A 26870-nucleotide genomic window follows, 5' to 3' on the forward strand; every position below is an offset into this window, starting at 1 on the left:
TATTGTTCTCCAGGTAATTCGACCTGCCTTTATCATCCTGAGAAGAAATTTCCAACAGTTCACCCTGACTTCGGGAAACTGATTTTTGGCCGCATGGCAAATTAAATTCCCCCGCCACCCCGCTTCCCGCTGCTGGCGACACGAGAAATTCCAGCCCCTGTGTACGTTATCATTCGATTCAAATTTCTGCTTCAGTATTTATCATAAAGAAATATACCATCAGTATTCATACTATTAGAGGCAGGAGGTATCATTTTCTATTAGCGCTATTTATATGGAAGGTTTGATGACAATCTCATGCATTCACTGTATGTTATGAGGCAGATGCAGCACCATTTTCTGTTGCCAGCAGGAGTATTGCTACAAGTTACTTAGTGTGAACATCGAGGTATAGATTACCAAAGCAGGAAGGCCATGTTGGAGTTGTAAAGAACTTTGGTGAGGCCACAGCTGGAGTACTGTGTGCAATTCTGGTCACCACATTACAGGAAGGATGTGATTGCACTGGAGTGGGTGCAGAGAAGACTCAGCAGGGTGTCACCTGGGATGGAACATTTACGTTATGGAGAGAGGTTGGATAGGCTTGGGTTGTTTTCGCTGGAGCAGAGAAGATTGAGGCCGACCTGATCGAGGTGTACAAAATTGAGGGGCGTGGACAGGGTGGACAGGGAGCAGCTTTTCCCCTTACTTGAAGGGTCGGTTACGAGGGGACACAGGTTCAAGGTGAGGGGCAGGAGGTTTGGGGGGATTTGAGGAAATATTTTTTTACCCAGAGGGTGGTGACGGTCTGGGACGCACGGCCTGGGAGGGTGGTGGAGGCGGGTTGCCTCACATCCTTTAAAAAGTACCTGGATGAGCACTTGACTCGTCATATCATTCAAGGCTATGGACCAAATGCTGGCAAGTGGGATTAGGTAGACAGGTCAGGTGTTTTACATGCATCGATACAGACCCAATGGGTCGAAGAGCCTCTTCTGTGCTGTATTTTCTGTGATTCTGTGAAAATAAAGTAAGGAAAAGTAAATCTCTTTGTGTGTTTCTTGTAATTCATCTCTCAAGGCCAAAGGTTGTTCCTTAAAATCCTGTGCTATATTAGTCATTTCCTGAGTCCACACTGAGGGATAAGTCCTGCTGACCTACTGATAATGAAAAGCTTGCAAGTTTCACATTGAAAATTTCACTATTAGAGAAGCGAAGATCTGTGGCAAGGTTTGTGTTTAAAAAGGCAAGACATTTGACCATACATAATTTAGAAATCAAAGTACTTGATCACGTTTCATTGTTATAAAGCAATGGTATTGGACAAGTAGAAGTGAAGATACTTAAAGTTTATATGCGTAAGTTATACTGGAAGGTAAGGTTTGCACATAGATCTTAGAAAGGAAGATATCTGATGATGTTTGTATGCATTTTGGATGGGATGTTGCATGCCAGGGGTTAAAGATGTATTTCAAAAGGAAAAGTACTTGGGCAGGGGTTTACGATAGTTCATAGTATTCACGTTTATCCTTTAGAAATGCAAAATGAAAATCGCGGAGAGATGCTTCTGCACTCATTGAGACAGAAGGCAGCGTGGTAAGGGGCATTGATATATCTTACAAAGGAATCGAGCTGGTCAATTTGACCGGGTGTATGTAATTTCCTTGACAGGGTTTGTACGTCTACATGCATTTTACAACCTGAGGAACAAGGCAATGTTAAGACATGCACTTATTTGCACACATTGGAGGATTTTATATACGTACATTGGAAAGAAAGGCATTTGACAACCTTTTTTTGCATCCTCAAGAAGACACAATTGGCAAATGGTTCAGAGGTTGCTTCACAAGGTCTGTATCTGTGTTTTAGATCAGAGGTTTCACAGCGAGGGTTAGACATTACTTTAGAATTGAAGATCCTGACCAAGTGCTTTTCCATAGTATTTTTGAAGGGAAGGCATTTGGGAATATTTACTGGTACATTTCCCAAGAAAGGGAGATTCTTGGAAATGCTTGAAGAAGCTTTGAAATGGACTGTACAAAGGGAGGGTGTTGTGTGTGTATACTTTGGAAGGGATCATTCTTGACAGTTGAGTGGGCACTTTTGTTTTATGGAAGAAAAAGTATTATTTTCAACTGATTATCGAAATGATAAGGAAGTTTTGGCTTTATTTTCTGCTGGTAATGTTTATATTACAAGGAGGCTTAGGCACCAATTTTTTATTGTCCAAATATTAATTTAAGTATACATAAAGCAGGTGCGTATAATTGATTTTCTTTTTTTAAAAATATTTTTATTGGCATTTTCTAATTTTTACAGTATAACAGTTTAACATATAAAGCACGTGATATTTACAAGGTATGATACTTCTTATGTACAAACTTTACACACATCCCATCTGTCGCCCCTCCCTCGCTCCCTACACCCCCACCCCTTATCCCCTCCCCATTGATAGGGGGGGCTCCCTGCCCCCCTCCACTCCTCTCTCCTTTCCCATGTCTCTCTTTGCTACTCCCCTGGGTTCCCTCCTTGCCCCCCCCCCGCCCCCAACCCCCCCCCCACTCCGCTCCACTATGTGTGCGCCTGTCTGCCCTCCTCGGTCTCCCCCTCTCCCCTCCCCCCTCTTTCGCTAGTCACTGGTGGCTTTGAACAAGTCTTGGAAAAGGCTGACGAATGCTTTGTGGAAGCTCTCGTCCGACCCTCGGATGGTGTTGATCTTCTCCAGGTGGAGAAATTCCGCCAGGTCTGCCAGCCAGTGTGCAGCTGTGGGTGGTGCCGCTGATCGCCAGCCGAGCAGGATTCTCCGGCGGGTGACTAAGGAAGCAAAAGCCAGGGCATCGGCCCTCTTCCCCAAGTGTAGTTCTGGCTGGTTCAAAACCCCGAACACTGCCACTCTCGGGCATGACTCCGCCCTCACCCCCACAACCTCGGACATCGCCTCGAAGAAGGCTGTCCAGAACCCGACAAGTCCGGGCAGGCCCAGAACATGTGGGTGTGGTCAGCCGGGCCCCCCTGACACGGTTCACATTTATCCTCCACCTCCGGGAAGAACCTGTTTATTTGGGTTCTGGTCAGGTGCGCTCTGTGCGCCACTTTAAGCTGCATGAAGCTTTGTCTAGCGCAGGGGGAGGTGGAGGTGGCCCTACTTAGTGCTTTACTCCAGAGTCCCCAACCCACTTCCATCCTGAATTCATCCTCCCATTTCTGCCTGGCTCCATCCAGTGGTATCCTTGCCCTTTCCAGCAACCGTCCATAGATATCCCCACAATTCCTCCGTACTGTCTGTGTTTATTAGCTCCTCCAGTAAAGTGTCTCTCGGGGCCCTAGCATACCTCTCCGTCTCGTTGCGGAGAACGTGTTTGATTTGAAGGTGCCGGAGTTCCTGACGGTAGCTCCAGTTCTTCCATTAGTTCGTCCAGGGTCACAAATCTGTCCCCCATGGAAAAGTCCCTGACCGCTAGCATCCTCCTGTCCTGTTTCCACTTCTTCAAGGTGGCGTCTGGCACGGCTGGCGGGAATTTGTGGTTACCACAGATGGAGGACATCTCAGTTAAACTGAAATGCTGCCTCATTTGGTTCCATGTCCTCAATGTGGCTACCGCCACTGGGCAGGATGTGTACTTTGTCAGGAGGGGATGGGTTTGTTATCGTGACGAGAACCCGGAGGGTCGTTCCTTTGCAGGAGGCCTCCTCCAGCCTCACCCATTCTGTGTTCGGTTCCCGAATCCATTCCCACACCCTCTCGGTTGCGGCTGCCCAGTGGGAGTATTGCAGGTTCGGAAGGCCAGGCCGAACATGTTTTTTCTCCTTTGTAGCGTAGACCTGGGGATCGTTGGGTTCTTTCCCCCTCCACACAAACGCCATGATCATTTTGTCTATACCTTGGAAAAAGGCCTTGGGGTTGAAGATCAGTATGGATCTGAACAGGAAGAGGAACCTCGGCAGTACGTTCATCTGGATCGTCTGCACCCTCCCGCCAGGGAGAGGGGGAGTGCATCCAAGCTCTGTGGGTCCTTTTTGACTTCCTCCACCAGACTGATCAGATTCCACTTGTGGATCCGTGTCTAGTCCCAGGCAATCGGGATACCCAGGTAGCGGGATTTGCATTGGGCTAGTTTGAATGGTAGATCCCCCAGCTCTATCCCTCCCCGTTCGGGTTCCCTGGGAATGCCTTGCTCTTGCCCAGGGTGAGTTTGTAGCCCGAGAAGGTTCCAAACTCTTCCAGGAGCTTCATGATTACTTTCAGGCCGTTCTGTGGGTCCGAGATACAGAGGATCAGGTCACCCGCATAGAGTGAGACTCTGTGCTCTCTGCCTCCTCTTCAGATGCCCTCCAGCCTTTCTGGTCTCGCAGAGTGATCGCCAGGGGTTCGATTGCCAGGGCAAACAAGAGCGGGGACAGTGGGCATCCTTGCCTTGTGCCTCCGTGCAGCTGGAAGTATTCAGAGCTGGTGGTGTTGGTCCGAATGTCCACCTTGGGGGCATTGTACAGGAGTTTCACCCACCAGGTGATCTCCGCCCCCAGCCCAAACCGCTCCAGTACCTCAATGAGGTATTTCCATTTGACTCTGTCGAAGGCCTTTTCTGCGCCCAGGGAGACGATCACCTCTGGTGTTCTCTCCGCGGACGGGGTCATTATTACATTCAGCAGCCGCTTAATGTTTGCGATGAGGTGTCTACCCTTGACAAAGCCTATCTGGTCCTCTGCGACCACCTCTGGTATGCAATTCTCCAGTCTCTTGGCCAGGACTTTCGCGAGTATCTTCGCGTCCACATTGAGCAGCGAAATGGGTCTATATGATCCGCATTCTGTCGTGTCTTTGTCTTTTTTGGGTATCAGCGATATCGTGACCTGTGTTAGCGTTGGAGGCAGGGTGCCTCTCGTCAGTGAATCCGCAAACATTTCCCGTATGTGTAGGGCCAGGACTGGTGCGGGTTTTGGAGAAATCCGCTGGGAACCCATTGGGTCCCGGCACTTTCCCCGCCTGCATGGAGCTGATGCTCACCATGACCTCGCCCAGTCCTATTGGTGCTTCCAGCTCCCCTCGCCTATCGTCCCCCACGACTGGCATGTCCAGTCCATCGAGGAACCGTTTCATCCCCATTTCATCTCCCCGTCGGGGGGCTCAGAGGTGTACAGTCCTCGTTAGAAGGTCTCAAATGCTTGGTTGACCTTTTTGGTTCGACTACCAGTCTGCCTCTGCTATCCTTCACCTGCGCTATCTGGCTCGTGGCTGCCTGCTTTCTCAGCTGGTGAGCCAGTAGGCGACCAGCCTTTTCTCCATGTTCGGAGAATGTCCCCCGTGCCTGGCGGAGTTGATGCACAGTTGGACTGGAGAATTGCATACCAGAGGTGGTCGCAGAGGACCAGATAGGCTTTCCTGGTGGACAGCAGGTTAAAGTCCATTTGTAGCTTTTTCCTCTTCGCCAGCAGCTCGACAGTCGGGACCTCGGAGTATTTTCTGTCGATCTCCAGGATGGAGTCGATCTGTTTTGCCCGGCCACCCTCTCTTCCGTGTCTCTACGAGACCTGTAGGCTGTAATCTCTCCCCTAATCTCAGCCTTCAGTGCCTCCCAGAACGTGGAGGGTGAGACTTCACTGTTCTGGTTGTTAGTGATGTACTTTTGGATTTGGATTGGTTTATTGTCACGTGTACCGAGGTACAGTGAAAAGTATTTTTCTGCGAGCAGCTCAACAGATCATTAAGTACATGGGAAGAAAAGGGAATCAAAGAAAATACATAATAGGGCAATACAAGGTATACAATGTAACTACATAAGCACCGGCATCGGGTGAAGCATACAGGGGTGTAGTGTTAATGAGGTCAGTCCATAAGAGGGTTTTTTAGGAGTCTGGTAACAGCGGGGAAGAAGCTGTTTTTGAGTCTGTTCGTGCATGTTCTCAGACTTCTGTATCTCCTGCCCGATGGAAGAAGTTGGAAGAGTGAGTAAGCCGGGGTGGGAGGGGTCTTTGACTATGCTGCCCTCTTTCCCCAGGCAGCGGGAGGTGTAGATGGAGTCAACGGATGGGAGGCAGGTTTGTGTGATGGACTGGGCTGTGTTCACGACTATCTGAAGTTTCTTGCGGTCCTGGGCCGAGCAGTTGCCATACCAGGCTGTGATGCAGCCTGATAGGATGCTGTCTATGGTGTATCTGTAAAAGTTGGTAAGAGTTAATGTGGACATGCCGAATTTCCTTAGTTCCTGAGGAAGTATAGGCGCTGTTGTGCTTTCTTGGTGGTAGCGTCGACGTGGGTGGACCAAGACAGATTTTTGGAGATGTGCACCCCTAGGAATTTGAAACTGCTAACCATCTCCACCTTGGCCCCGTTGATGCAGACAGGGGTGTGTACAGTACTTTGCTTCCTGAAGTCAATGACCAGCTCTTTAGTTTTGCTGGCATTGAGGGAGAGATTGTTGTCGCTGCGCCACTCCACTAGGTTCTCAATCTCCCTCCTGTATTCGGACTCATCGTTATTCGAGATCCGGCCCACTATGGTTCTATCGTCAGCAAACTTGTAGATGGAGTTGGAACCAAATTTTGCCACGCAGTCGTGTGTGTACAGGGAGTAGAGTAGGGGGCTAAGTACGCAGCCTTGCGGGGCCCCGGTATTGAGGACTATTGTGGAGGAGGTGTTGTTGTTCATTCTTACTGATTGTGGTCTGTTGGTCAGAAAATCGAGGATCCAGTTGCAGAGTGGGGAGCCAAGTCCTAGGTTTTGGAGCTTTGATATGAGCTTGGCTGGGACTATGGTGTTGAAGGCGGAGCTGTAGTCAATAAATAGGAGTCTGATGTAGATACTTGCCTATGGCCTGTGATGTTTTTTGGCAGACGACCTTATTGGCCAAATGGTCCGTGTCCAACCTCCACGTGGAGCGTTGGGCACAGCCCATCTCCAACCTCACATCAACGTAATGTGGAGCGTGGTCAGAGAGGACTATCCTGGAGTATCCGCTCTGACTATTTCTGGAAACATCGAAGTCCCCACTGGAAAGAAGTCAACACGTGTGTATACCTTTTGTACCGAATGAAAAGAATGAAAATTCCTTCACACCGCGGTGTAGGAACCACCATGGGCCTACTGCCCCCATCTGCTCCATGTAAAATCCCAGTTCCCGAGCCTGCCTGTCATTTTCCCCGTTTTGGGGTTTGACCGGTCCGTCAGTGGGTCCTGTACCCAGTTAAAATCGCCCCCCCCATGATCAGTCGGCGTGTGTGAATGTCAGGGATTTCCGCCATGGTCTTTTTTATGAAGTCTGTGTCGTCCCAGTTGGGAGTGTACACGTTTACCAGAACTACCGGTGCCCCGTCTAAGACACCGCTGACCATGAGGTACCTTCCCCCTGGGTCCGTAACTGTCCTTGTTGCCGTGAACACCGTCTTCTTACTAATCAGTATGGCTACTCCCCTAACCCTTGTCCTGTAACACGAGTGGTACGTCTGTCCCACCCAGCCCTTCCTTACCCGCAGTCGGTCCCTCTCCCTCAGGTGTGTCTCTTGCAGGGAAACTATGTCGGCTTTCAAATTCCTTAAGTGGGCGAAGACACTGGATATTTTCACTGAGCCGTTAAGGCCCTTGATATTCCAGGTGACTATCCTGATTGGGGGGGGGGATTGTCTCCCCGCTCCTGTGGGATTAACCATATCTACCTGGTGGACGCACCCCTGCATTGGGGGTTTCCCGTTGTTAGGTTGCTGTCCAAAATGGCCGCAGTCACTGTTCTCACCACGAGATCGGGTCCCTGCGCTCCAGGGTGTCCCTTTGTCCTTTGGGCACTCAATATGGCCGCCAACTGTGTGTACGCTACATGGGTGTGCCCCTGCACTCCGGGGTCTCCTTTTGTTTAGGGACCCTCCAAAGTGTCTGCTTGCGATGCCATCTTGTTCTCTCAACCTGCACCTTACCTGTCGAAGCCAACCTGGAAACCAACCCTTTCTCCCCTTTGTGTTCCGTGTGTATTCCTTCTCCCCCTCTGCCCCCCCCCTCCCTGTGTTGCCCCATCCCCATCTCCTCCTTTGCGTTCCCACTCCCTCTCCCTGTGTGCTCCGCCCTAGCCAGACGCTCCCTCCCTGCCGGGAAGTGCACCGCAGTCTCCCTTGCTATCGTACTTCCTGTGCTGGCAATCTCTGCCAGGGTGGAGGCCCCCTTCCCGGGGCTGATCTTACCCTGGTCCATTGCCACCCGGTGACTGTCTGCTTCCTCTGCCTGTGTCTCACTCTCACCTGCATTCTGCTGCTCTCGCCCTTCTCTCTGACTCAGTCTTTCTGATCAAAGCGAGGCAGCACAGTCCCACACAAACATATCATGTGTCCATTAGATTCCTTTTTTTCTCTCTTTCCTCCTCTGCTTTCCTTTATCGCTGCCTCGCCTGGCCCTTTGTCCAGGCCGTCTGACCGAACAAACTTGTCCGCCTCTGCCGGGGTGTTAAAGTAGTGTTCCTTATTCTGGAACGTGATCCAGAGCCTGGCTGGGAACAGCATTCCGAATCTTACCCCATTCTTGCAAAGGGCTGATTTTGCCTGATTAAATTGGGCCCTGTGTTTTGTCAAGTCTGCCCTAATGTCCTGATAGACCCAGATTCCGTGTCCTTCCCGTTTACTCACCTTGGTCTGCCTCGCCCACCTCAGGATCCTCTCACGACCCTGGTCTCGATGTAGTTTTGAGATGACCGCCCTCGGTTCTTGCCCCGCCTTGGGTTTCGGCCAGAGCGATCTTTGCGCTCTGTCGATCTCCGGGGGGCGGGGGGGGGGGGGTTGTGGAAGCTGTCTCTCCCGACTAGGTTGCCCAGCATTTGAGCCACGTAGTTCGTCGGGTCCCTGCCCTCAATCCCCTCCGGCAGGCCCACAATCCGAATGACCTAGAGTCGTGACCTATTCTCCTGCTCCTCGGCTTTCCCCTTCAAGCTCCCCTGGGTCGCCACCAACCTTTTGACTTCTGCCTCCATGGTGATGATCCTGTCGCTCTGGACTGTCGATGCTTGCTCCAATTCGTGGATTGTTTCTCTTGCGCTTTCACCTTCCTCCCAAATCCATCGATTGCTTTTTGCGTGGAGGCCATCGCCGCCTGGATTCCTACCTTTATCGCCTCTCTCATCGCAGCCAGTCCCTTTGTAAGGAACGCCTTCCACCCGCCTCCGGTGGTGGGGGGGGGGGTAGGCTGGCGCTCAGGGCGTTAGCCTCCCTCTCCCTTGCGTGGTCAGGGCCCCCTCACCTCGTGGATCTGCTGGCTCATCCCCCTGCTGCATGTGTCCTTTTCCTTTGCTTCTGCTGTCCCTTCGGCCTCTCGAGCTCCCGTTCACTGGCACGTGGGTAACGGTGAGATGCTTCCCAATTTCCCGGCAAAATTCGCCTGATCGTGGAGGAGAGCCACCTGGGGCGAAATTCTCCATTATCGGCGGAAAGTCCGCCGATCGGCGCAAAAAACGGCGCAAATCCCACTTGCGTCACGTCATAAAAATGGGCCGATAGTCTGCGGCCCGAAATGGGCTAGGAGCGACGTAACGGGATCCGCGCTTGCGCAGTGGTTCACGCCGTGCAGCGCGTATGACGCTGCACGGCGTGACGGCTCATAAGGCCGCGCAGCTCCCCCCCACCCGACCGGAACAGCCGACCGCAACACCCTACTTGATGGCTGGCCGTCGCTCAGCCCCGAGGTTCGAGTCACGCGATGTGGAGGCGCTCCTGGACGCGGTGGAGCAGAGGAGGGACGCCCTGTATCCCGGGCACGGCCGCAGAGTTGCCCCACGCCACAGCCGGCGTCTGTGGAGGGAGGTGGCAGAGGCCGTCACCGCTGTGGCCCTAACACCACGGACAGGCACCCAGTGCCACAAGAAGGTGAACGACCTCGTCAGAGCAGGCAGGGTGAGCCTCCCCCCCCCCCCTGCCCGATATCCAGATCCCCATCCCCCATATCCCCCCTCCCCCAAATCCCCCCTCCCCCATATCCCCCCCTCCCCCATATCCCCCCTCCCCCATATCCCCCATATCCCCCCTCCCCCATATCCCCCATATCCCCCCTCCCCCATATCCCCCATATTCCCCCCTCCCCCATATCCCCCCTCCCCCATATCCCCCCTCCCCCATATACCCCATATCCCCCCTCCCCCATATCCCCCATATTCCCCCTCCCCCATATCCCCCTCCCCCATATTCCCCCCTCCCCCATATCCCCCCTCCCCCATATCCCCCATATCCCCCCTCCCCATATCCCCCATATCCCCCCTCCCCCATATCCCCCCCTCCCCCATATCCCCCCTCCCCCATATTCCCCATATCCCCCCTCCCCCATATCCCCCCTCCCCCATATCCCCCATATCCCCCCTCCCCCATATCCCCCATATCCCCAAGTGAATCCAGCCCTAACCTTAACCTCTGCAATGCACGCGCAACCGATGGCGTGCATTCATATACCTGCCTAACACTGTTGCCTTTTACCCCTGCCACCACCCCCCCCCCCCGCCCCCCCAGGAGAAGCGCGCACACAACAATAGGGAGCATGTGAGGACTGGAGGAGGCCCCGCTGATGAGAGGCCACTGACCGTACACGAGGAAAGGGCCCTGGAACTGGCTGGCGGACCTGAGGACCGGGAGGTTGCTGATGCAGAGGTCGGGGCCCCACGAGCAAGTGAGCCACCAACAGCCCGTCCCCATATCCCCCCTCCCCTATATCCCCCTCCCCCGTATCACCTGATCACTGCCTGATGTCTAACCATGCATGCTTCATTGTGTATCGCAGGACCAAACATCCAGGCACCCATCCCCGCAGATGCAGACCGCCCGCAGGATGCCCCTCGGAGACCACAGGAGACGGAGAGACCCGCACCCTCCAGCATGCGACGCCCGCAGGATGCCCCTCGGAGACCACAGGAGACGGAGAGACCCGCACCCTCCAGCATGCGACGCCCGCAGGATGCCCCTCGGAGACCACGGGAGACGGAGAGACCCGAACCCTCCAGCATGCGACGCCCGCAGGATGCCCCTCGGAGACCACGGGAGACGGAGAGACCCGCACCCTCCAGCATGCGACGCCCGCAGGATGCCCCTCGCACACCACGGGAGACGGAGAGACCTGGAGCAACAGGGAGACGACACCCCCGTCACGTGCGGGAGCGACCACCCAGCGATGAGGGGGGCAGCCACAGGCCCCCGTCACATCCGAGCCAGGACACCACTACCCAGGACACCACTATCCAGGACACCCCTACCCGGGACACCACTACCCAGGACACCCCTACCCGGGACAGCACTACCCAGGACAGCACTACCCAGGACACCCCTACCCGGGAAGACGAAATACCGGACAGTGACTCTGAGTGGATGGGTGGAGACGAACCCCCACCCCAAAGTGCCATGGACTCAGAGTGGGACGAAGAGCACGAAAAAACGCCACTGCTGTCACCAACACCCTCCACCATCGCAGAAACACTCACCACGGTTGGGCACTTTAGTGATGAGGCGTCTGGTACACTCACTGGTGCGCACAACACAGCCGTCCCGGTACAGCAGGTGGAGGTAGGAGCAGCAGGGGGACCGGGCGGTCGGAGGGCAGCCCAGGCCAAGCGAACATCTGCCGCCCAGATGGATCCCGGGTTCCTGCAGTTACCACACCCACACATAGATCCGATGCAACCACCGACACGGAGACGAGCGAATAGGGTGACGGGTGGCTTGCGGCGGCTGCGGTCGCAGGTGGAGGAGTCCACCCGCGTCCAGGAGCTGGGAGTGGTCCCGGTCATGCGTGCCACCCAGGCTGACACCGCACGGGTGGCGTCCGCGGTGGAGGCAATGGGTGCGACGGTGTCAGACATGGGGAACGGTTTGCGAGGCCTGGGGCCTTCCGTGCAGGCGGCGTCTGTGGCCCAGGAAATGGCTGCCCTCTCACAGGAGGCCATGAGCCAGTGCCAGCGCCAGATGGCAGAGGCGCTCAACGCCATAGCCCAGTCTCAGCAGGCCATGGCCCAGTCTCAGCAGGCCATGGCCCAGTCTCAGCAGGCCATAGCCCAGTCTCTGCAGGCCATGGCCCAGTCTCTGCAGGCCATGGCCCAGTCTCAGCAGGCCATCGCTGAGGGCATCGGCGCCAGTGGCCATGTGCGAGCTGGCGTCGCACTGTCGCAGACAGGGTTCGACAACCCCCTGGGCTCCATGGCTGCAAACCTGCAGACCCCTGTCGATACCAGCACGGGCCTCCAGGACTGGCAGCGCCAGATGTCGGGGGCGCGTCGGATGGCCAGTCCGTTCGCATCCCCCATCCATGTAGAGGCCTGGGGGCCATCGGGCAACCCAGTGGGAGGAGGAGGTGGTGTGGTCCGTCCCGGCTCCCTCTGTAGGGGAGGTCCCGGTACACCGCGACACCTCGGACTCCCCCCCTTCCGTCCCAGGTGCATCGGGTGGGCAACGGGCACGACAGGCTGGCAGCTCGCCATCCCAGTCGCCCGGGCCGCAGCCTGGCCCATCTAGGCCAGGACGCCCCAGGAAACGGCCGCCAAAGGGATCCAGTGTCAGAGGGCAGGAATCACAGGAGTCCACCTCCAGTTCTGCTGTACCGTCTGGGGAACCACGTAGACGTAGTCAAAGGGCCCGTAAGGCCAAACAATTAGACACTGAGTAAGTTGGCACGGGTGCAGGGCACAGATGAGTTTTAGGGGCTAGGGCACGTGCATGAACTCCTTTGGTTATTAAAGTCAATGTTACACCTACCGAAGCTGCCTTTGTGCTCTGTCCAAAGTGTGCGGGGGTGTCATGTACGTTGAGCGCAAGTGTGTGTGTGAGGGGTGGTCTTACCTCAGCCCCAGGTGAGTCTGCCCCCTTCCCCCTGGGCCGCCATCAACATCCCCTGGGCAGAGGACGGGACTGTGCGCTGCAGTGTCACAGCCGCATGCAGGGATGGTCCGGGTGGATGGTGGTACTGTGGCCATGGGTCAGACATAGTCCAACGATGTAGAGCCAGGAGCTCATCGGAGGCGGGTTGTCATCATTCTCCATGGCCTGCGATAGACACGCGTCCACCCGCAACTGGGTGAGCCCGGCCCGTTGTGCCGCCGGTGGATCGGCAATTGGGGGCGGGGGGGTGGTGTGCATGCGGGTGGGGTGTGTGGGGTTGGGGAGGGGGGTGAGGGTGCTGGGTGGGTGGATGGGTGGGGGGTGTGGGTGGTCGGCTGTTGTCATGGTGTGCGGTCTGTGGCCATACTACCCGATTCCCACGCCCATCTAGTCAGTGAAGCGGGCGTCTATCAGTCTGTCCCGTTCCCGCTGGGCCAGCCGGTAACGGTGGACAGCCACCCGCCTGTGTCTACCCCGTCTGCCCTGACCATTGCCCCCATCCCCCTCATCTGGGGAGGACTGGGCCTCTTTCTGCTGCTCCTCCACTCCGCCCTCCTCTGCCTGCGGCACATCGCCCCTCTGCTGGGCTATGTTGTGCAGGACGCAGCACACCACAATGATGCGGCCGACCCTATCTGACCGATACTGGAGGGCGCCCCCAGAGAGGTCCAGGCACCTGAAACGCATCTTCAGCACGCCAAAGCACCTCTCGATCACTCCCCTTGTCGCTACATGGGCATCATTGTAGCGGTTCTCCGCCTCATTGCGTGGCCTCCGTATAGGCGTCATCAGCCACGATCGCAATGGGTAGCCCCTGTCGCCCAGCAACCAGCCCCTCAGCCGGGGATGGCGTCCCTCGTACATGCCGGGGATGGATGACCGCGACAACACGAATGAGTCGTGTACACTGCCTGGGTGACGGGCGCAGACGTGCAGGATCATCATGCGGTGGTCGCAGACCACCTGTACGTTCATTGAATAGGTCCCCTTCCTATTAGTGAACACGGCCCTGTTCTCTGCAGGTGGCCGCACGGCGACGTGCATCCCATCGATCGCGCCCTGGACCATGGGGAACCCGGCAACGGCAGAGAAGCCCACGGCCCGGGCATCTTGGCTGGCCCGGTCCACGGGAAAGCGGATGTAGCGGTGCGCCATGGCATAAAGGGCATCTGTCACTGCCCGGATGCACCGATGCACCGATGTCTGCGATATGCCGGACAGGTCCCCACTCGGTGCCTGGAATGACCCCGTTGCATAAAAGTTCAGGGCCACCGTAACCTTGACGGACACGGGGAGAGGGTGTCCCCCGCCAGTGCCACGCGGTGACAGGTGTGCCAGCAGGTGGCAGATGTGTGCCACGGTTTCCCGGCTCATCCGGAGTCTCCTCCTGCATTCCCGGTCCGTGAGGTCCTGGTATGACTGCCGGGGCCGGTACACACGGGGCGCCCTCGGGTGCCTCCGTTGCCGTGGGGCCGCGACGTCCTCCTCCCCCTCCTCGTCCTGTCGGTCAGGTGTCCCTCCAGCCTGGGCGGCTGCCGCCTGCCCCTCTGCGGCAGCCTGCGCCGCCTCTCTGGCACGCTCCTCCTCCTCCTCCTCCTCCTCATCCAGGGCAACATAGACATGAGCGGCTGCCACCACGGCGGCCAACATCGCTGGATGGTCTGAAAACATGACGGCCTGGTGGGGGGGGAGGGGAACGACGACATGTCATCATTGCCCATATCCCCTCCTCCCCCCAGCCAGGTGGCATGGACCGCATGGGTCCAACTGTTGGAGGCTGGCAGCTGGCCAGGTGGACCAACTCATTTGCCCTCCCATCACCCACCCCGGCACGGACCCCCCCCCCAACCTCCACCCCGGCACGGACCCCCCCCCCAACCTCCACCCCGGCACGGACCCCCTCCCCCAACCTCCACCCCGGCACGGACCCCCTCCCCAACCTCCACCCCGGCACGGACCCCCTCCCCAACCTCCACCCCAGCACGGACCCCCCCCAACCCCCAACCTCCACCCCGGCACGGACCCCCTCCCCAACCTCCACCCCGGCACGGACCCCCTCCCCAACCTCCACCCCGGCACGGACCCCCTCCCCAACCCCCAACCTCCACCCCGGCACGGACCCCCCCCCCAACCTCCACCCCAGCACGGACCCCCCCCCCCAACCTCCACCCCGGCACGGACCCCCTCCCGGCACTCCCCCGGAGCCCAGCCTACTCTAACTACCCCCCCCGGCCGCACACACACACACACAAGCCGAGACACACCTCTCCTCACGCAATCAGTCTGCGGCCACGCCATTTCCTGCCCAGAGCCAACCCCCCAGGCCGTCACTCACCTCCTCGCTGGTCGGCGTGAGCCTGGAGCACCGGGTCACGCCGATGAAAAGGAGGTTTGATTGACGTCGACGTGAACGGTCATCACGTCGACGGGACTTTGGCCCATCCGGGAGGGAGAATATCGGCAGGCCGAAAATCGGCTGCCTTGCGCAGACCCGTGACATTCTCCGCGGCAGCGGCGCCATTAATGCCCCGCCGACTTTTCTCCCTTCGGAGACTTCGGCGGGATTCACGGCGGCCAACGGCCATTCTCCGACCCGGCGGGGGGTCGGAGAATGACGCCCCTGATGTGCGTCTACTCAGCACATCCCCGTCACCGGAAGTCATCATTAATTTTATACGAAAATAACCTTTACCAAGCTCAAACTCATCCATCTAAGTTTTTCTTTATTGACAAAGCACCGCTCACTTCCTGATTCCAAACTGGAGGGTAGATTTTGCCACGTGAATATGAAATGAAAATCTTGCAATTCTCAGTTTCAAGTCTGCAGCAGTTTCCGCATTATTGAAGAGCTGTTGCCCAACAAGATTTGGACTTTAGCAGGGAGGTTATTTAGAATAGAGGCCTCAATCTTTAGGAGGCAGGTGTGGAGTGGAGGTTGAGAATGGCTGAGGACCCACCAATGTTAAATGCAGTGATGCTGCCACATGATCTGGGATGATAGAATGTACAGTGCAGAAGGAGGCCATTCGGCCCATCAAGTCTGCACCAATCCTCTGAAAGAGCACCCTACCTGGTCCCACTCCCCTAACCTCTCCCCGTAACCCCAGCCAACCATTTTGGATTCTAAGGGGCAAGTAATCACGGTCAACCCACCCAACCTGCACATCTTTGGGCAGCGGGAGGGAACCGGAGCACCCGGAGGTAACCCACGCAGACACGGGGAGAATGCGCAAACTCCACATGGACAGTCACCCGAGGCCGGAATTGAACCCGGGTCCCTGGTGCTGTGAGGCTGCAGTGCTAACCACTGTGCCACCCCAAATCTTATTAACATTATTTGGATCCATATCTGCAAAAAAAAGATTTCTTCATCTCTACTTAGGTGCTTTTACCACTTACCTTGAATTACATAAATTCTATTGCACAGAAACAGGCCATTTGACGCAAAATGTCTATGTCAGTGTTCCACGTGAATCTCCTCCCATCCTTCTTCACCTAACCTTCATCAAAACCTTCTATTCATTCTCCCCCGTGTGTTTAGCGTCTAGAATGCCCTAAAAGTGGCAAGTTCCACGTTCTGACCATTTTCTGGGTCGTCGGGCCTGTGGTACAAAAGCGGCGTTGAGGTTTCAGCAGCAGACGGGGTGAGGCAGCGGCAGAAACATTATTGGAAGTGAAAGCGAGCTTCCAGTCTTTGCGATGGCCTCAGGAACTGAACTCGGGGTCAAATGGAACACCAATGGTGTGCCTGAGAGAATGGTTTGTGAAAGCCACGGCCTTCATGACGAGGGAATAGGGGTTTGTGGTGGAGGTCAAGACCGACAGCTTCAGATTACCCAATATTCAACTGGAGGTAATGCAGCCCATCCAGGACTGAATGTTCAAAAGACAGACTGATAACACCAAGTTGGAAACGTGGAAACATGGAAAAAACGAGCAGGCGGAGGCCATTCGGCCCTTCGAGCCTGCTGCGCCGTTCATTATGAACATGGCTGATCATCCAACTCAGTAACCTGCCCCGCTCCCCCCTCATCCCCATAGCCTTTGATCCCCTTTGTCCCAAGCGTTATATCTCACCTTTTGAAAACATACAATGTTTTGGCCTCAACTTCTTTCTCTGATAACAAATTCCACCGGCTCATCACTCTCTGGGTGAAGAAATTTCTCCTCACCTCAGTCCTAAATGTTTTAGCCCATATCCTCAGACTGTGACCCCTGGTTCTGGACACCCCCATCACCGGGAATGTCCTTCCTGCATCTACCCTGTCTAGTCCTGTTAAAACTTTACAGGTTTCTATGGCATCTCCCTCATTCGTCTAAACCCCAGCGAATATAATCCTAACCGATTCAATCTCTCCTCATACGTCACTCTCCATCTTGATGAAGAATTCTATCATATTATGGTCGCTCATCCCCAAAGGTTATGGTCGCTCATCCTCAAAGGGTCTTGCACCACTGGATTGCCAATTATTCCTTTCTCATTATAAAGTACTCAGTCTTGGATGGCCTGTTCCCTCGTTGGTTCCTCAAAGCATTGGTCCAGAAACCCATCCTACATACAATCCAGGAATCCTTCCTCTACAGTATTGTGACCAATCTGATTTGCCCAATCTATATGCAGATCAAAGTCACTCATAATTACCCATGTTCCTTTATCACATCTAATTTCCTGTTTAATGCCATCCTCAACATCACCACTAGAGTTTGGGGGTCTATATACAACACCCATTAATGTTTTTTGCCTCTTTTTAAAAATATAAATTTAGAGTACCCAATTATTACTTTTTTCCAATTAAGGTGCAATTTAGCGTGGCCAATCCCATAACAGCCTCCCCGAACAGGCGCCGGAATGTGGCGACTAGGGGCTTTTCACAGTAACTTCATTTTAAACCTACTTGTGACAATAAGTGATTTTCATTTTTTCATTTCAATCCACCTAAGTTGCACATTGTTGGGTTGTGGGGACGAAACCCACGCAGACACGGGGAGAATGTGCAAACTCCACACAGACAGTGACTCAGGGCCGGGATTCAAACCCAGGTCCTCAGCGCCCCAGTCCCAGTGCTAACCACTGCGCCACTGTGCAGGCTATGTATTTTGTCTCTTAGTGTTTGTCAGCTCTACCCATACAGATTCCATATCATCAAAACTAGAATCTTTCCTCTTTAGCCAGCAATGCAAACCCCCACCTTTTTCCTTTTGTCTATCTTTCCTAAATGATGAATACCCCTGGATGTTCAGTTCCCATCCCTGGTCACGCTGCAGCATGTCTCTGTAATCCCGACTATATCATACCCATTTACACAATTAATATATCCATCTTATTGTCAATGTTCCGCGCATTAAGGCACAAAGCCTTAAGGCTTGCCTTTTTTAACATTCCTTGTCCCGTTCCCTTTTTTCAATATGGAATGGTTTGATTCGAACAATATTAGGCGGGAACTGAAGAACCTAGATTGGGGGGGGATGTTTGAGGGCAAATCAACATCTGACATGTGGGAGGCTTTCAAATGTCAGTTGAAAGGAATTCAGGACCAGCATGTTCCTGTGAGGAAGAAGGATAAATACGGCAAATTTCGGCAATCTTGGATAACGAGAGATATTGTAGGCCTCGTCAAAAAGGAAAAGGAGGCATTTGTCAGGACTAGAAGGCTGGGAACAGACGAAGCCGGTGTGGAATATAAGGAAAGTAGGGAGGAACTTAAGCAAGGAGTCAGGAGGGCTAAAAGGGGTCACGAAACGTCATTGGCAAATAGGGTGAGGAAAATCCCAAGGCTTTTTACAATTACATAAAAAGCAAGAGGGTAGCCAGGGAAAGGGTTGGCCCATTGAAGGACAGGGGAGGGAATCTATGTGTGGAGCCAGAGGAAATGGGCGAGGTTCTAAATGAAGACTTTGCATCTGTATTCACTGAACAGAAGGAATTGGTGGATGTTGAGTCTGGAGAAGGGCGTGTAGATAGCCTGGGTCACATTGAGATCCAAAAAGACAAGGTGTTGGGTATCTTAAAAAATATTAAGGGAGATAAGTCCCCAGGGCCTGATGGGATCTACCCCAGAATACTGAAGGAGGCAAGAGAGGAAATTGCTGAGGCCTTGACAGAAATCTTTGGCTCCTCACTGTCTTCAGGTGATGTCCCGGAGGACTGGAGAATAGCCAATGTTGTTCCTTTGTTTAAGAAGGGTAGCAAGGGTAATCCAGGCAACTACAGGCTGGTGAGCCTTACGTCAGTGGTAGGGAAATTACTGGAGAGAATTCTTCGAGACAGGATCTACTCCCATTTGGAAGCAAATGGATGTATTAGCGAGAGGCAGCACGGTTTTGTGAAGGGGCGGTCGTGTCTCACTAACTTGATAGAGTTTTTCGAGGAGGTCACAAGAATGATTGATGCAGGTAGGGCAGTGGATGTTGTCTATATGGACTTCAGTAAGACTTTTGACAAGGTCCCTCATGGCAGACTGGTACAAAAGGTGAAGTCACACGGGATCAGAGGTGAGCTGGCAAGATGGATACAGAACTGGCTAGGTCACAGAAGGCAGAGAGTAGCAATGGAAGAGTGCTTTTCTGATTGGAGGGCTGTGACTAGTGGTGTTCCACAGGGATCAGTGCTGGGACCTTTCACGTTCGTAGTATATATAAATGATTTGCAGGAAAATGTAATTGGCCTGATTAGTAAGTTTACGGACGACACAAAGGTTGGTGGAATTGTGGATAGCAGTGAGGACTGTCAGAGGATACAGCAGGATTTACATCATTTGGAGACTTGGGCGGAGAGATGGCAGATGGCGTTTAATCTGGACAAATGTGAGATAATGCATTTTGGAAGGTCTAATACAGGTAGGGAATATACAGTGAATGGTTGAGCCCTCAAGAGTATTGACAGTCAAGAGATCTAGGTGTACAGGTCCACAGGTCACTGAAAGGGGCAACACAGGTGGAGAAGGTAGTCAAGAAGGCATATGGCATGATTGCCTTCATTGGCCGGGACATTTGAGCCTGCTCCACCATCCAATATGGCAGATCACAGCTGTGGGATGATGGTCTCAGCTTCGCTTTCCTGACTTCCCCCATAACCCTTGACTCTCATGGCTAACAAAAATCTAACTCAATTTTGAAATAATTCACAGACCCCGTCTCCACGACACGCTGGGGAAGGGAGTTCCACACTTTAATGACCCACTGACAGAAAGCGTTCCTCGTCATCACTGCCTTAAAGGGGAGGCCTCTTATTCTTAAACCAGGCCCCTGAGATCTAGTGTCCCCCACAAGCGGAAACATCCTCACAGTAGCCTACCTATCCAGTCCCCTTGAGATCTATGTTTCGATAAGATCACCTCTCATTTTTCTCAGCTCCAATGGGTGTCGATCGAAGCTGCTGAACCTTTCTTCATAAGCTAACCCCTTCATGCCAGGATTGAGTGTGCCTCCTCTGAACCTTCTAACACAATCATGCATTTTTTTTCAAATACGAAGACGAGAACAGGGCACATTATCCAGATGTGATCTCACCAAAGGTGCTGTACAGCTGCAATAAAATGTCCCTATGTCTTTATATTCCATTCCCCTTGCAATAACATTCCATTCGCCTCCCCGTTCACGTGCTAATTAACCTCGCTTGACAGGGTTTGTATATGATCGTTAGAGTGCAAGATATTAAGAAATGGTTTCCGCCTATTCTTCAGGAGGGAAGATACCTGACTATGTTTCCAATGCATTGTATAAGGGAAAGTACTTGAGAAGGTTTGTGCACCTAATTCGAAGCTATATTAGATTTCAATACAATTTTTTAAATTTAGCTGTTAAGAAGTTGAATTTTTGTTCCCATCCAGGAATGATCACACAAGACTGTGTTTGAAGAGTCCAACTATGTCAACTAGAGAACCTGAATTGCACACTGACTACTATGACTACTATGACTACTCTGGTTATGACATTGTTTATTTATGTGAGAAACATAAACCCAACTTATTTGGAACCATATTTACACCAGTCTTGTACAGCCTGGCCTTCATCGTTAGCCTGGTTGGGAACGCTCTCGCTTTGTGGGTTCTGATTCGATACGAGAAGCTGAGGAGTGCAACAGACATCTTTATTCTGAATCTCATCACCTCCGATTTGCTTTTCGCCTTCTCGCTTCCGTTCTGGGCCGTGGATCACACGTCTGGCTGGATCTTTGGCAAGGCCACGTGCAAAGTAATGACTGCAATCTTCTTCATCGGATACTACAGTGGGATCATGCTGCTGACGTCGATGACTGTCGACAGGTACTTTCTAGTTATCCATCCCGTGTCTGCCTTCCGAACTAGAAAGATCTCCTATGCTGTAGCAGTCAGCGTAGTCATTTGGGGAATTAGTATCTTAGTTACAATCCCTGAGGTAATCTTCTCTGATGTTGAGAAATACTGGGAGGAAAGCCTGTCCTGCGTAAGTAACTACCCAACCGAGAGTAGCCACATATGGCAGCTGTTAGGATGTTACCAGCAAAATTTCTTGTTCTTCTTCATCCCCTTTGCTGTAATTGTGTTCTGTTACTGTAGAATTCTCAGCACCGTCATTCGGTGCAAAGCGAGGAAGAAGCACAAAACAGTGAAAGTTATCTTTTGCATTGTGGTGGCGTTCTTTGTGTGTTGGGCACCTTACAACATTGTCATCTTCCTGTTCTCCTTGACCGAACTCCAGGTCCCAGCCTTCATAACTTGCGAGATGGAAAACCGACTGCTTTACGCGTTTTACATTTCCCGGAACCTGGCTTATTGCCACTGCTGTCTCAACCCCTTCTTTTATGTCTTTGTGGGTACAAGGTTCAGGACACATTTAACCCACATAGTGCGTGAGCATTTTCCTTGCACAGGGATCCATAAACAACCCAAGTACAGACATAGAAGTTACCCTCTGAGTGGTTCAAACGAGTATTCCATTGCTTCTTCTGCATTTAGCACGGATTATTTTTAATTGGTTCGTGGGCCAGTGCTAAAGAGAACAGCCATTTGCAGAGTGAGGTCCAAGTCAGCCACTTTCACCATGAGAGAGATCCAATCAATTCAATCTGTGTGAGATATCGATTGAATACAAGCACTTAGTGTGGGATAGATTCAGTTCCATCATTCATGATGAGATATATCCAATCCAACCATTTACAATGTGCAAAACCAACAAAGAAAAATTGAATTTACAAAGCATTATTAACAGCATGCTTTTGCATAGCGACCTTTAACCTCCCAAACTGTTTCTTGTGATTTATTAAGCAAAAATGTTTTTAAAATAAATTTAGAGGACCCAATTATTTGTTTTTCCAATTAAGGGGAAAGTAAGAGTGGCCAATCCACCTAACCTGCACATCTTTGGCTTGTGGGGGTGAAACCCACGCAGACACGGGGAGAATGTGCAAACTCCACACGGACAGTGACCCAGAGCCGGGATCGAACCTGGGACCTCGGCGCCGTGAGGCAGCAGTGCTAACGGCTGCACCACCGAGCCGCCCATTATTAAACAAAATGTGGCACCATACCGCAAAAGCAGTTCATCAGAACTGGTGAACAAATGCTTGGTCAGATAGGTAAGTTTTAAGGAACATTTTAAGGGGACAGAGAGAAAGAGAGAGGCAGACAAACAGAGAGGTATAGGGAGGAAATTTCAGAGCTTAGGGCTCAGGCAATCGAAAACATGGCTGGCACTGGCAGAGAGAAGAAATTGAAGAAAATATGTTCACATTCACAGTGAAGTAGATCCAATCAAACCCTTTAGACCACAAGAATCACTCATCCTAGCCATTTACAATTCGAGGTACTCCCATTCAAATCCTTTGCAGTGCGAGGTGAACCCAGATGAACACTTTACACTGTGAGATGTACCCGATCCAACTGCTACTAATTTTGATGCTCCTTAACTATCTTATTGTGTTCAGGAAAAAGCGTGGCTCAGTAGTTGCCTACAGCACTCGGACTCCAGCCGTTCTAGAGGACATCTCACCTACACCTCCCCGAGGGCAAAAAACAAATATACAATATGGTCAAGCTGTCTTTATCCTCCAACCTAGTTATCTCCCCATAAGATTCAACTAGGTTGGTGAGACATGAATATCCCTCCCAGAAGCCATGTTCTGAGTCTCTAATAACATCTAGCCTGATCCCTTCGGACATTTTCCCAGTTACTGAAGTAACATGCCTATGAATCCCTGGTTCTGACTAGTTACCTTTTTTGAATAAAGGTACTAACTTAGCCTACCTTAGCCACCTACAATAGCATGATCAAGCCTCCTTAGCCACCTACAACAGAATGATCAAGGGATCTAACTATCACGCCCTTGTAATCTGAACTGGATTTCTTGCGTGGTATATAAATGCTTGGTTAGATAAATTGATACAAATCATTGAGCCACGTTATTTCACAGTGAGTAAATACACAGAGTTGAACTTATTTCAATCAAAATAACTTGTCTTTCTGCAATGATAAACACCCTATATTTTCCTTTGTCTTGCTGCTTTTAAAACAGAGGGCGTGATTCGGCAGCCCTGTCGCACTCGACCTGGTGTCGGGACGAGGCCATTGAATCTCGCCAGAGGCCTCTCGCAAGATTCGCGATGCTCAAAATGTCTCTTGAGATTCAATGGAATCCCATGGTGCATCACAATCTGGATATCGCTCACGCTTGGGTGAGATCCAGGCGCACATATTTAAATGAGCCTTTAAGACTGCCTTTAAGAACGGCGGCCTGATCCGCGAGGGGTCTTCCTTCACTTGCAAGCTGAGCGCGCCAGAGCCGGAACTGACTGAAAGAGTGGCCTCGATGGGGGGGTCACTCGCCAAGGCCAAAAAATCCGGCGACGCGCCGTTGAATGCTGAGGTGTTCCCGCTGCAGGCGCCAAGAGACACAGGTCCGCTGAATCGCATCCAGACGAACTCCTTGCATTCTGTCATTTAACCCGGCAAGAACTTCCAGCCTTTTAGTATCTCTCATCTCCCCGATCTGAATTAGGACTGGAACGATCTCATCTCACCCAACTGCAGAATCCACCCTACTTTCACAAACATCCCCGCTGAATTCAAATAAATAGCGTTCTCACAGCAAAGATAGGTGCAAGAAATCTCTCGAATGTTAAACAATCTTTTACTGTTTATCGCGCACTGGAACAATTGTCCCTTTTTATTTTTAATCCATTATTGCAAGCCTCGCTGTCCCATCAATTTAGCATCTTGAAAACTAACTTAATCTCAGCAGTGCTATTTTAACACATTTTTCGGAATGAAGGACGTCAGAATGATTATGGGTTTAAGCCCCAACCTAGAGGCTTGAGAGGTTGATTCTGGGTGATACTTCAGTGCTTTACTGGAGTAGTGCTCCACTATTGTCTGATTAAAGTGCACTTTATCTCATTAAACAGCAGATTAACTTTTTCTTGTCACTTTACCCGCACATTATGTCATTTGGTGATATTTCCTTAACTGTGTGATAATTTGTTACTATTGATAACTGTTCACCATTCACTAACTGTCCAATCCCTCATTGAGTTGTGTCAATGTGCGTTGTCAATTATCCTCACCACAATCACTTGTCATTGAATTAATTGCACGTCATGTCAATAAACTGCATATCATTTGATCGAGCCATTTTGTTGTCTTATTAACTGCATTATTTCATTAAGTTGTTTCATTACCTCATTAAAATTCATATTTGCAACTTCTGGTTGCGTGATGTAGGGGAAGAACTCACGAGATGTTTCTGCCGCTGATCCTTTTTAAAGGTTCTTTCTAAAGGCGCGAGGTTATATTATTTGCTGCCATGAAAATCAATTTAAACACTCAAGGAACAAGTTTTTGTTTTAAATGCCCAAGAATTAAAAAAATACAGGCCAGAAAATATTAAACATAAATAGAAAATAGAAATTATTAAATGATAGAGTGGTCAAGAAGGCATACGGCATGCTTTCCTTCATCGTAAGGGGTATTGAGTACAAGAGTCGGCAGGTCATGTTACAGTTGTATAAGACTTTGGTTCGGCCACATTTGGAATACTGCTTGCAGTTCTGGTCGCCACATTACCAAAAGGATGTGGATATTTTGGAGAAGGTGCAGAGGAGGTTCACCAGGATGTTGCCTGGTATGGAGGGTGCTTGCTATGAAGAGAGGTTGAGTAGATTAGGATTATTTTCATTAGAAAGACGGAGGTTGAGGGGGGACCTCATTGAGGTCTCCAAAATCATGAGAGGTATAGACAGGGTGGATAGCAAGAAGCTTTTTCCCAGAGTGGGGGACTCAATTACTAGGGGTCACGAGTTCAAGGTGAGAGGGGAAAAGTTTCAGGGAGATATACGTGAAAAGTTCTTTACGCAGAGGGTGGTGGGTGCCTGGAACGCATTGCTGCCGGCGGTGGTAGAGGTGGGCACAATAGAATCATAGAATCATAGAATTTACAGTGCAGAAGGAGGCCATTTGGCCCATCGAGTCTGCACCGGCTCTTGGAAAGAGCACCCTACCCAAGCCCATACCCCCACCCTATCCCCATAACCCAGTAACCCCACCCAACACTAAGGGCAATTTTGGACACTAAGGGCAATTTATCATGGCCAATCCACCTAACCCGCACATCTTTGGACTGTGGGAGGAAACCGGAGCACCCGGAGGAAACCCACGCACACACGGGGAGGATGTGCAGACTCCGCACAGACAGTGACCCAAGCCGGGAATCGAACCTGGGACCCTGGAGCTGTGAAGCAATTGTGCTAACCACTATGCTACCATGCTGCCCTGATACACCTTAAATGATAACATCATTTAAGATGTATCTAGACATATACATGAATGGGCAGGGAGCAGAGGGATACAGATCCTTAGAAAATAGGCGACAGTTTTAGATAGAGGATCTGGATCGGCGCAGGCTTGTTCCTGTGCTGTAATTTTTCTTTGTTCTTATAAAGATACCCCTGTCGAGCCGTCTACAGCTAAGATGGCGGGCGGCTCCCCCACGCTTCTAACAACCACAACTCTCAGCGGAATTCTGGTCACTGAACTCGACAAATCCCAATGAGGTTTGGCTCTGGAGCCGAAAACTGAATTGATAGGTCCTATTGGTCCTCCCTTGACACCATTTGTTTAGCTGTCTACTCGCATGCCAGCACCCTTACCAACAGCGAGACTCTGCTTTTGGACCACAACGACAGGATCATTACACTGGAAACCAGGCTGACTGCAGCAATTAAGGACAGCATGTCTTTGCGGGGGAAAGCCAATGACCTGGAAAACCCTCCAAAATGACAAAGCTTACACATTGCTGGTACACCAGAAGGTGATGTGTTGGGTGCTCTGGATCCGTGGAACACATACAGGCCACCAACACTTAAAATAGTACAACACTATTTTATTAAGTTAGAAACTGTTGAACATACTTACACTGTGGGTTAACATGATGTTAGATTAAACTAAAGACCCATGCCTGTCCTAACCAGTCAATGCGCTCAGCACATGGTGAGGATCTGTGCTGCAGGCTGTGAGCTCTGTCCTTCTAGGAGACTACATCCCGAATGAGCGGGAACTCTGATCCCCACTGTCTTCATAGTGAGTGTGCTCTAACTGGTGATTGGCTGTGGTGTTGTGTGTGTTGATTGGTCTTGCTGTGTGTCCATCAGTGTGTGTATCTGCACCATGATGTACTGGTGAATATTATGACATCCCCCCTTTTATAAAAGAATGTATATGTGTGGCAATAAATAGTGTATGGTGAGAATATTCCTAACTACGTGTGGGGTGCGAAGACATTTTCAGGACTACGTACATGAGAACTAAGCTATTTACATGGGAAGGTGCCTGGTGCAGAGAAGCAGTATGCAACAAGAATAACGAGATCAACACTATATACAAACCAGGGAAACGATCAAACAAAGCAACAAAACAATTCAGAGAGCCTATAAGTCCGCAAAGCTCATAAATTAAGTCTCTGAGGTGGGCGACGAATTCTGGTTGACCGCCTCAAGGGTGGGTCGAGAGCCGCCGGGTCAGGAGCGGGCTGGTCCGCGTCAGAGTCAGGGGGAGGCAGAGTGACAGGGAGCTCTGCATAGTCCGTGGAAGGGTCAGCAGGA

At 51.8% G+C, this 26870-nt stretch overlaps 1 protein-coding gene across 3 annotated transcripts; it reads left to right on the plus strand.

Annotated features, from left to right (window-relative positions):
• Positions 1-1248: 1248 nt before the first annotated feature.
• Positions 1249-24401, plus strand: LOC140425545 (chemokine XC receptor 1-like). Of its 3 annotated transcripts, none has more exons than XM_072509955.1 (2): positions 1249-1354; positions 20628-24401. In XM_072509955.1, exon 2 carries the CDS (start codon positions 20665-20667, stop codon positions 21748-21750), a length of 1086 nt encoding a protein of 361 aa, XP_072366056.1. In that variant the 5' UTR covers positions 1249-1354; positions 20628-20664; the 3' UTR covers positions 21751-24401. The 3 variants fall into 3 exon arrangements, with proteins under 3 accessions (XP_072366056.1, XP_072366058.1, XP_072366057.1); XM_072509957.1 differs by having other exon boundaries at positions 1249-1337; XM_072509956.1 differs by lacking the exon at positions 1249-1354 and adding an exon at positions 20485-20538.
• Positions 24402-26870: the final 2469 nt, after the last annotated feature.

This window comes from Scyliorhinus torazame, chromosome 6 (genome assembly GCF_047496885.1).
Source record: "Scyliorhinus torazame isolate Kashiwa2021f chromosome 6, sScyTor2.1, whole genome shotgun sequence".
Taxonomy (NCBI): Eukaryota; Metazoa; Chordata; class Chondrichthyes; order Carcharhiniformes; family Scyliorhinidae; genus Scyliorhinus; species Scyliorhinus torazame.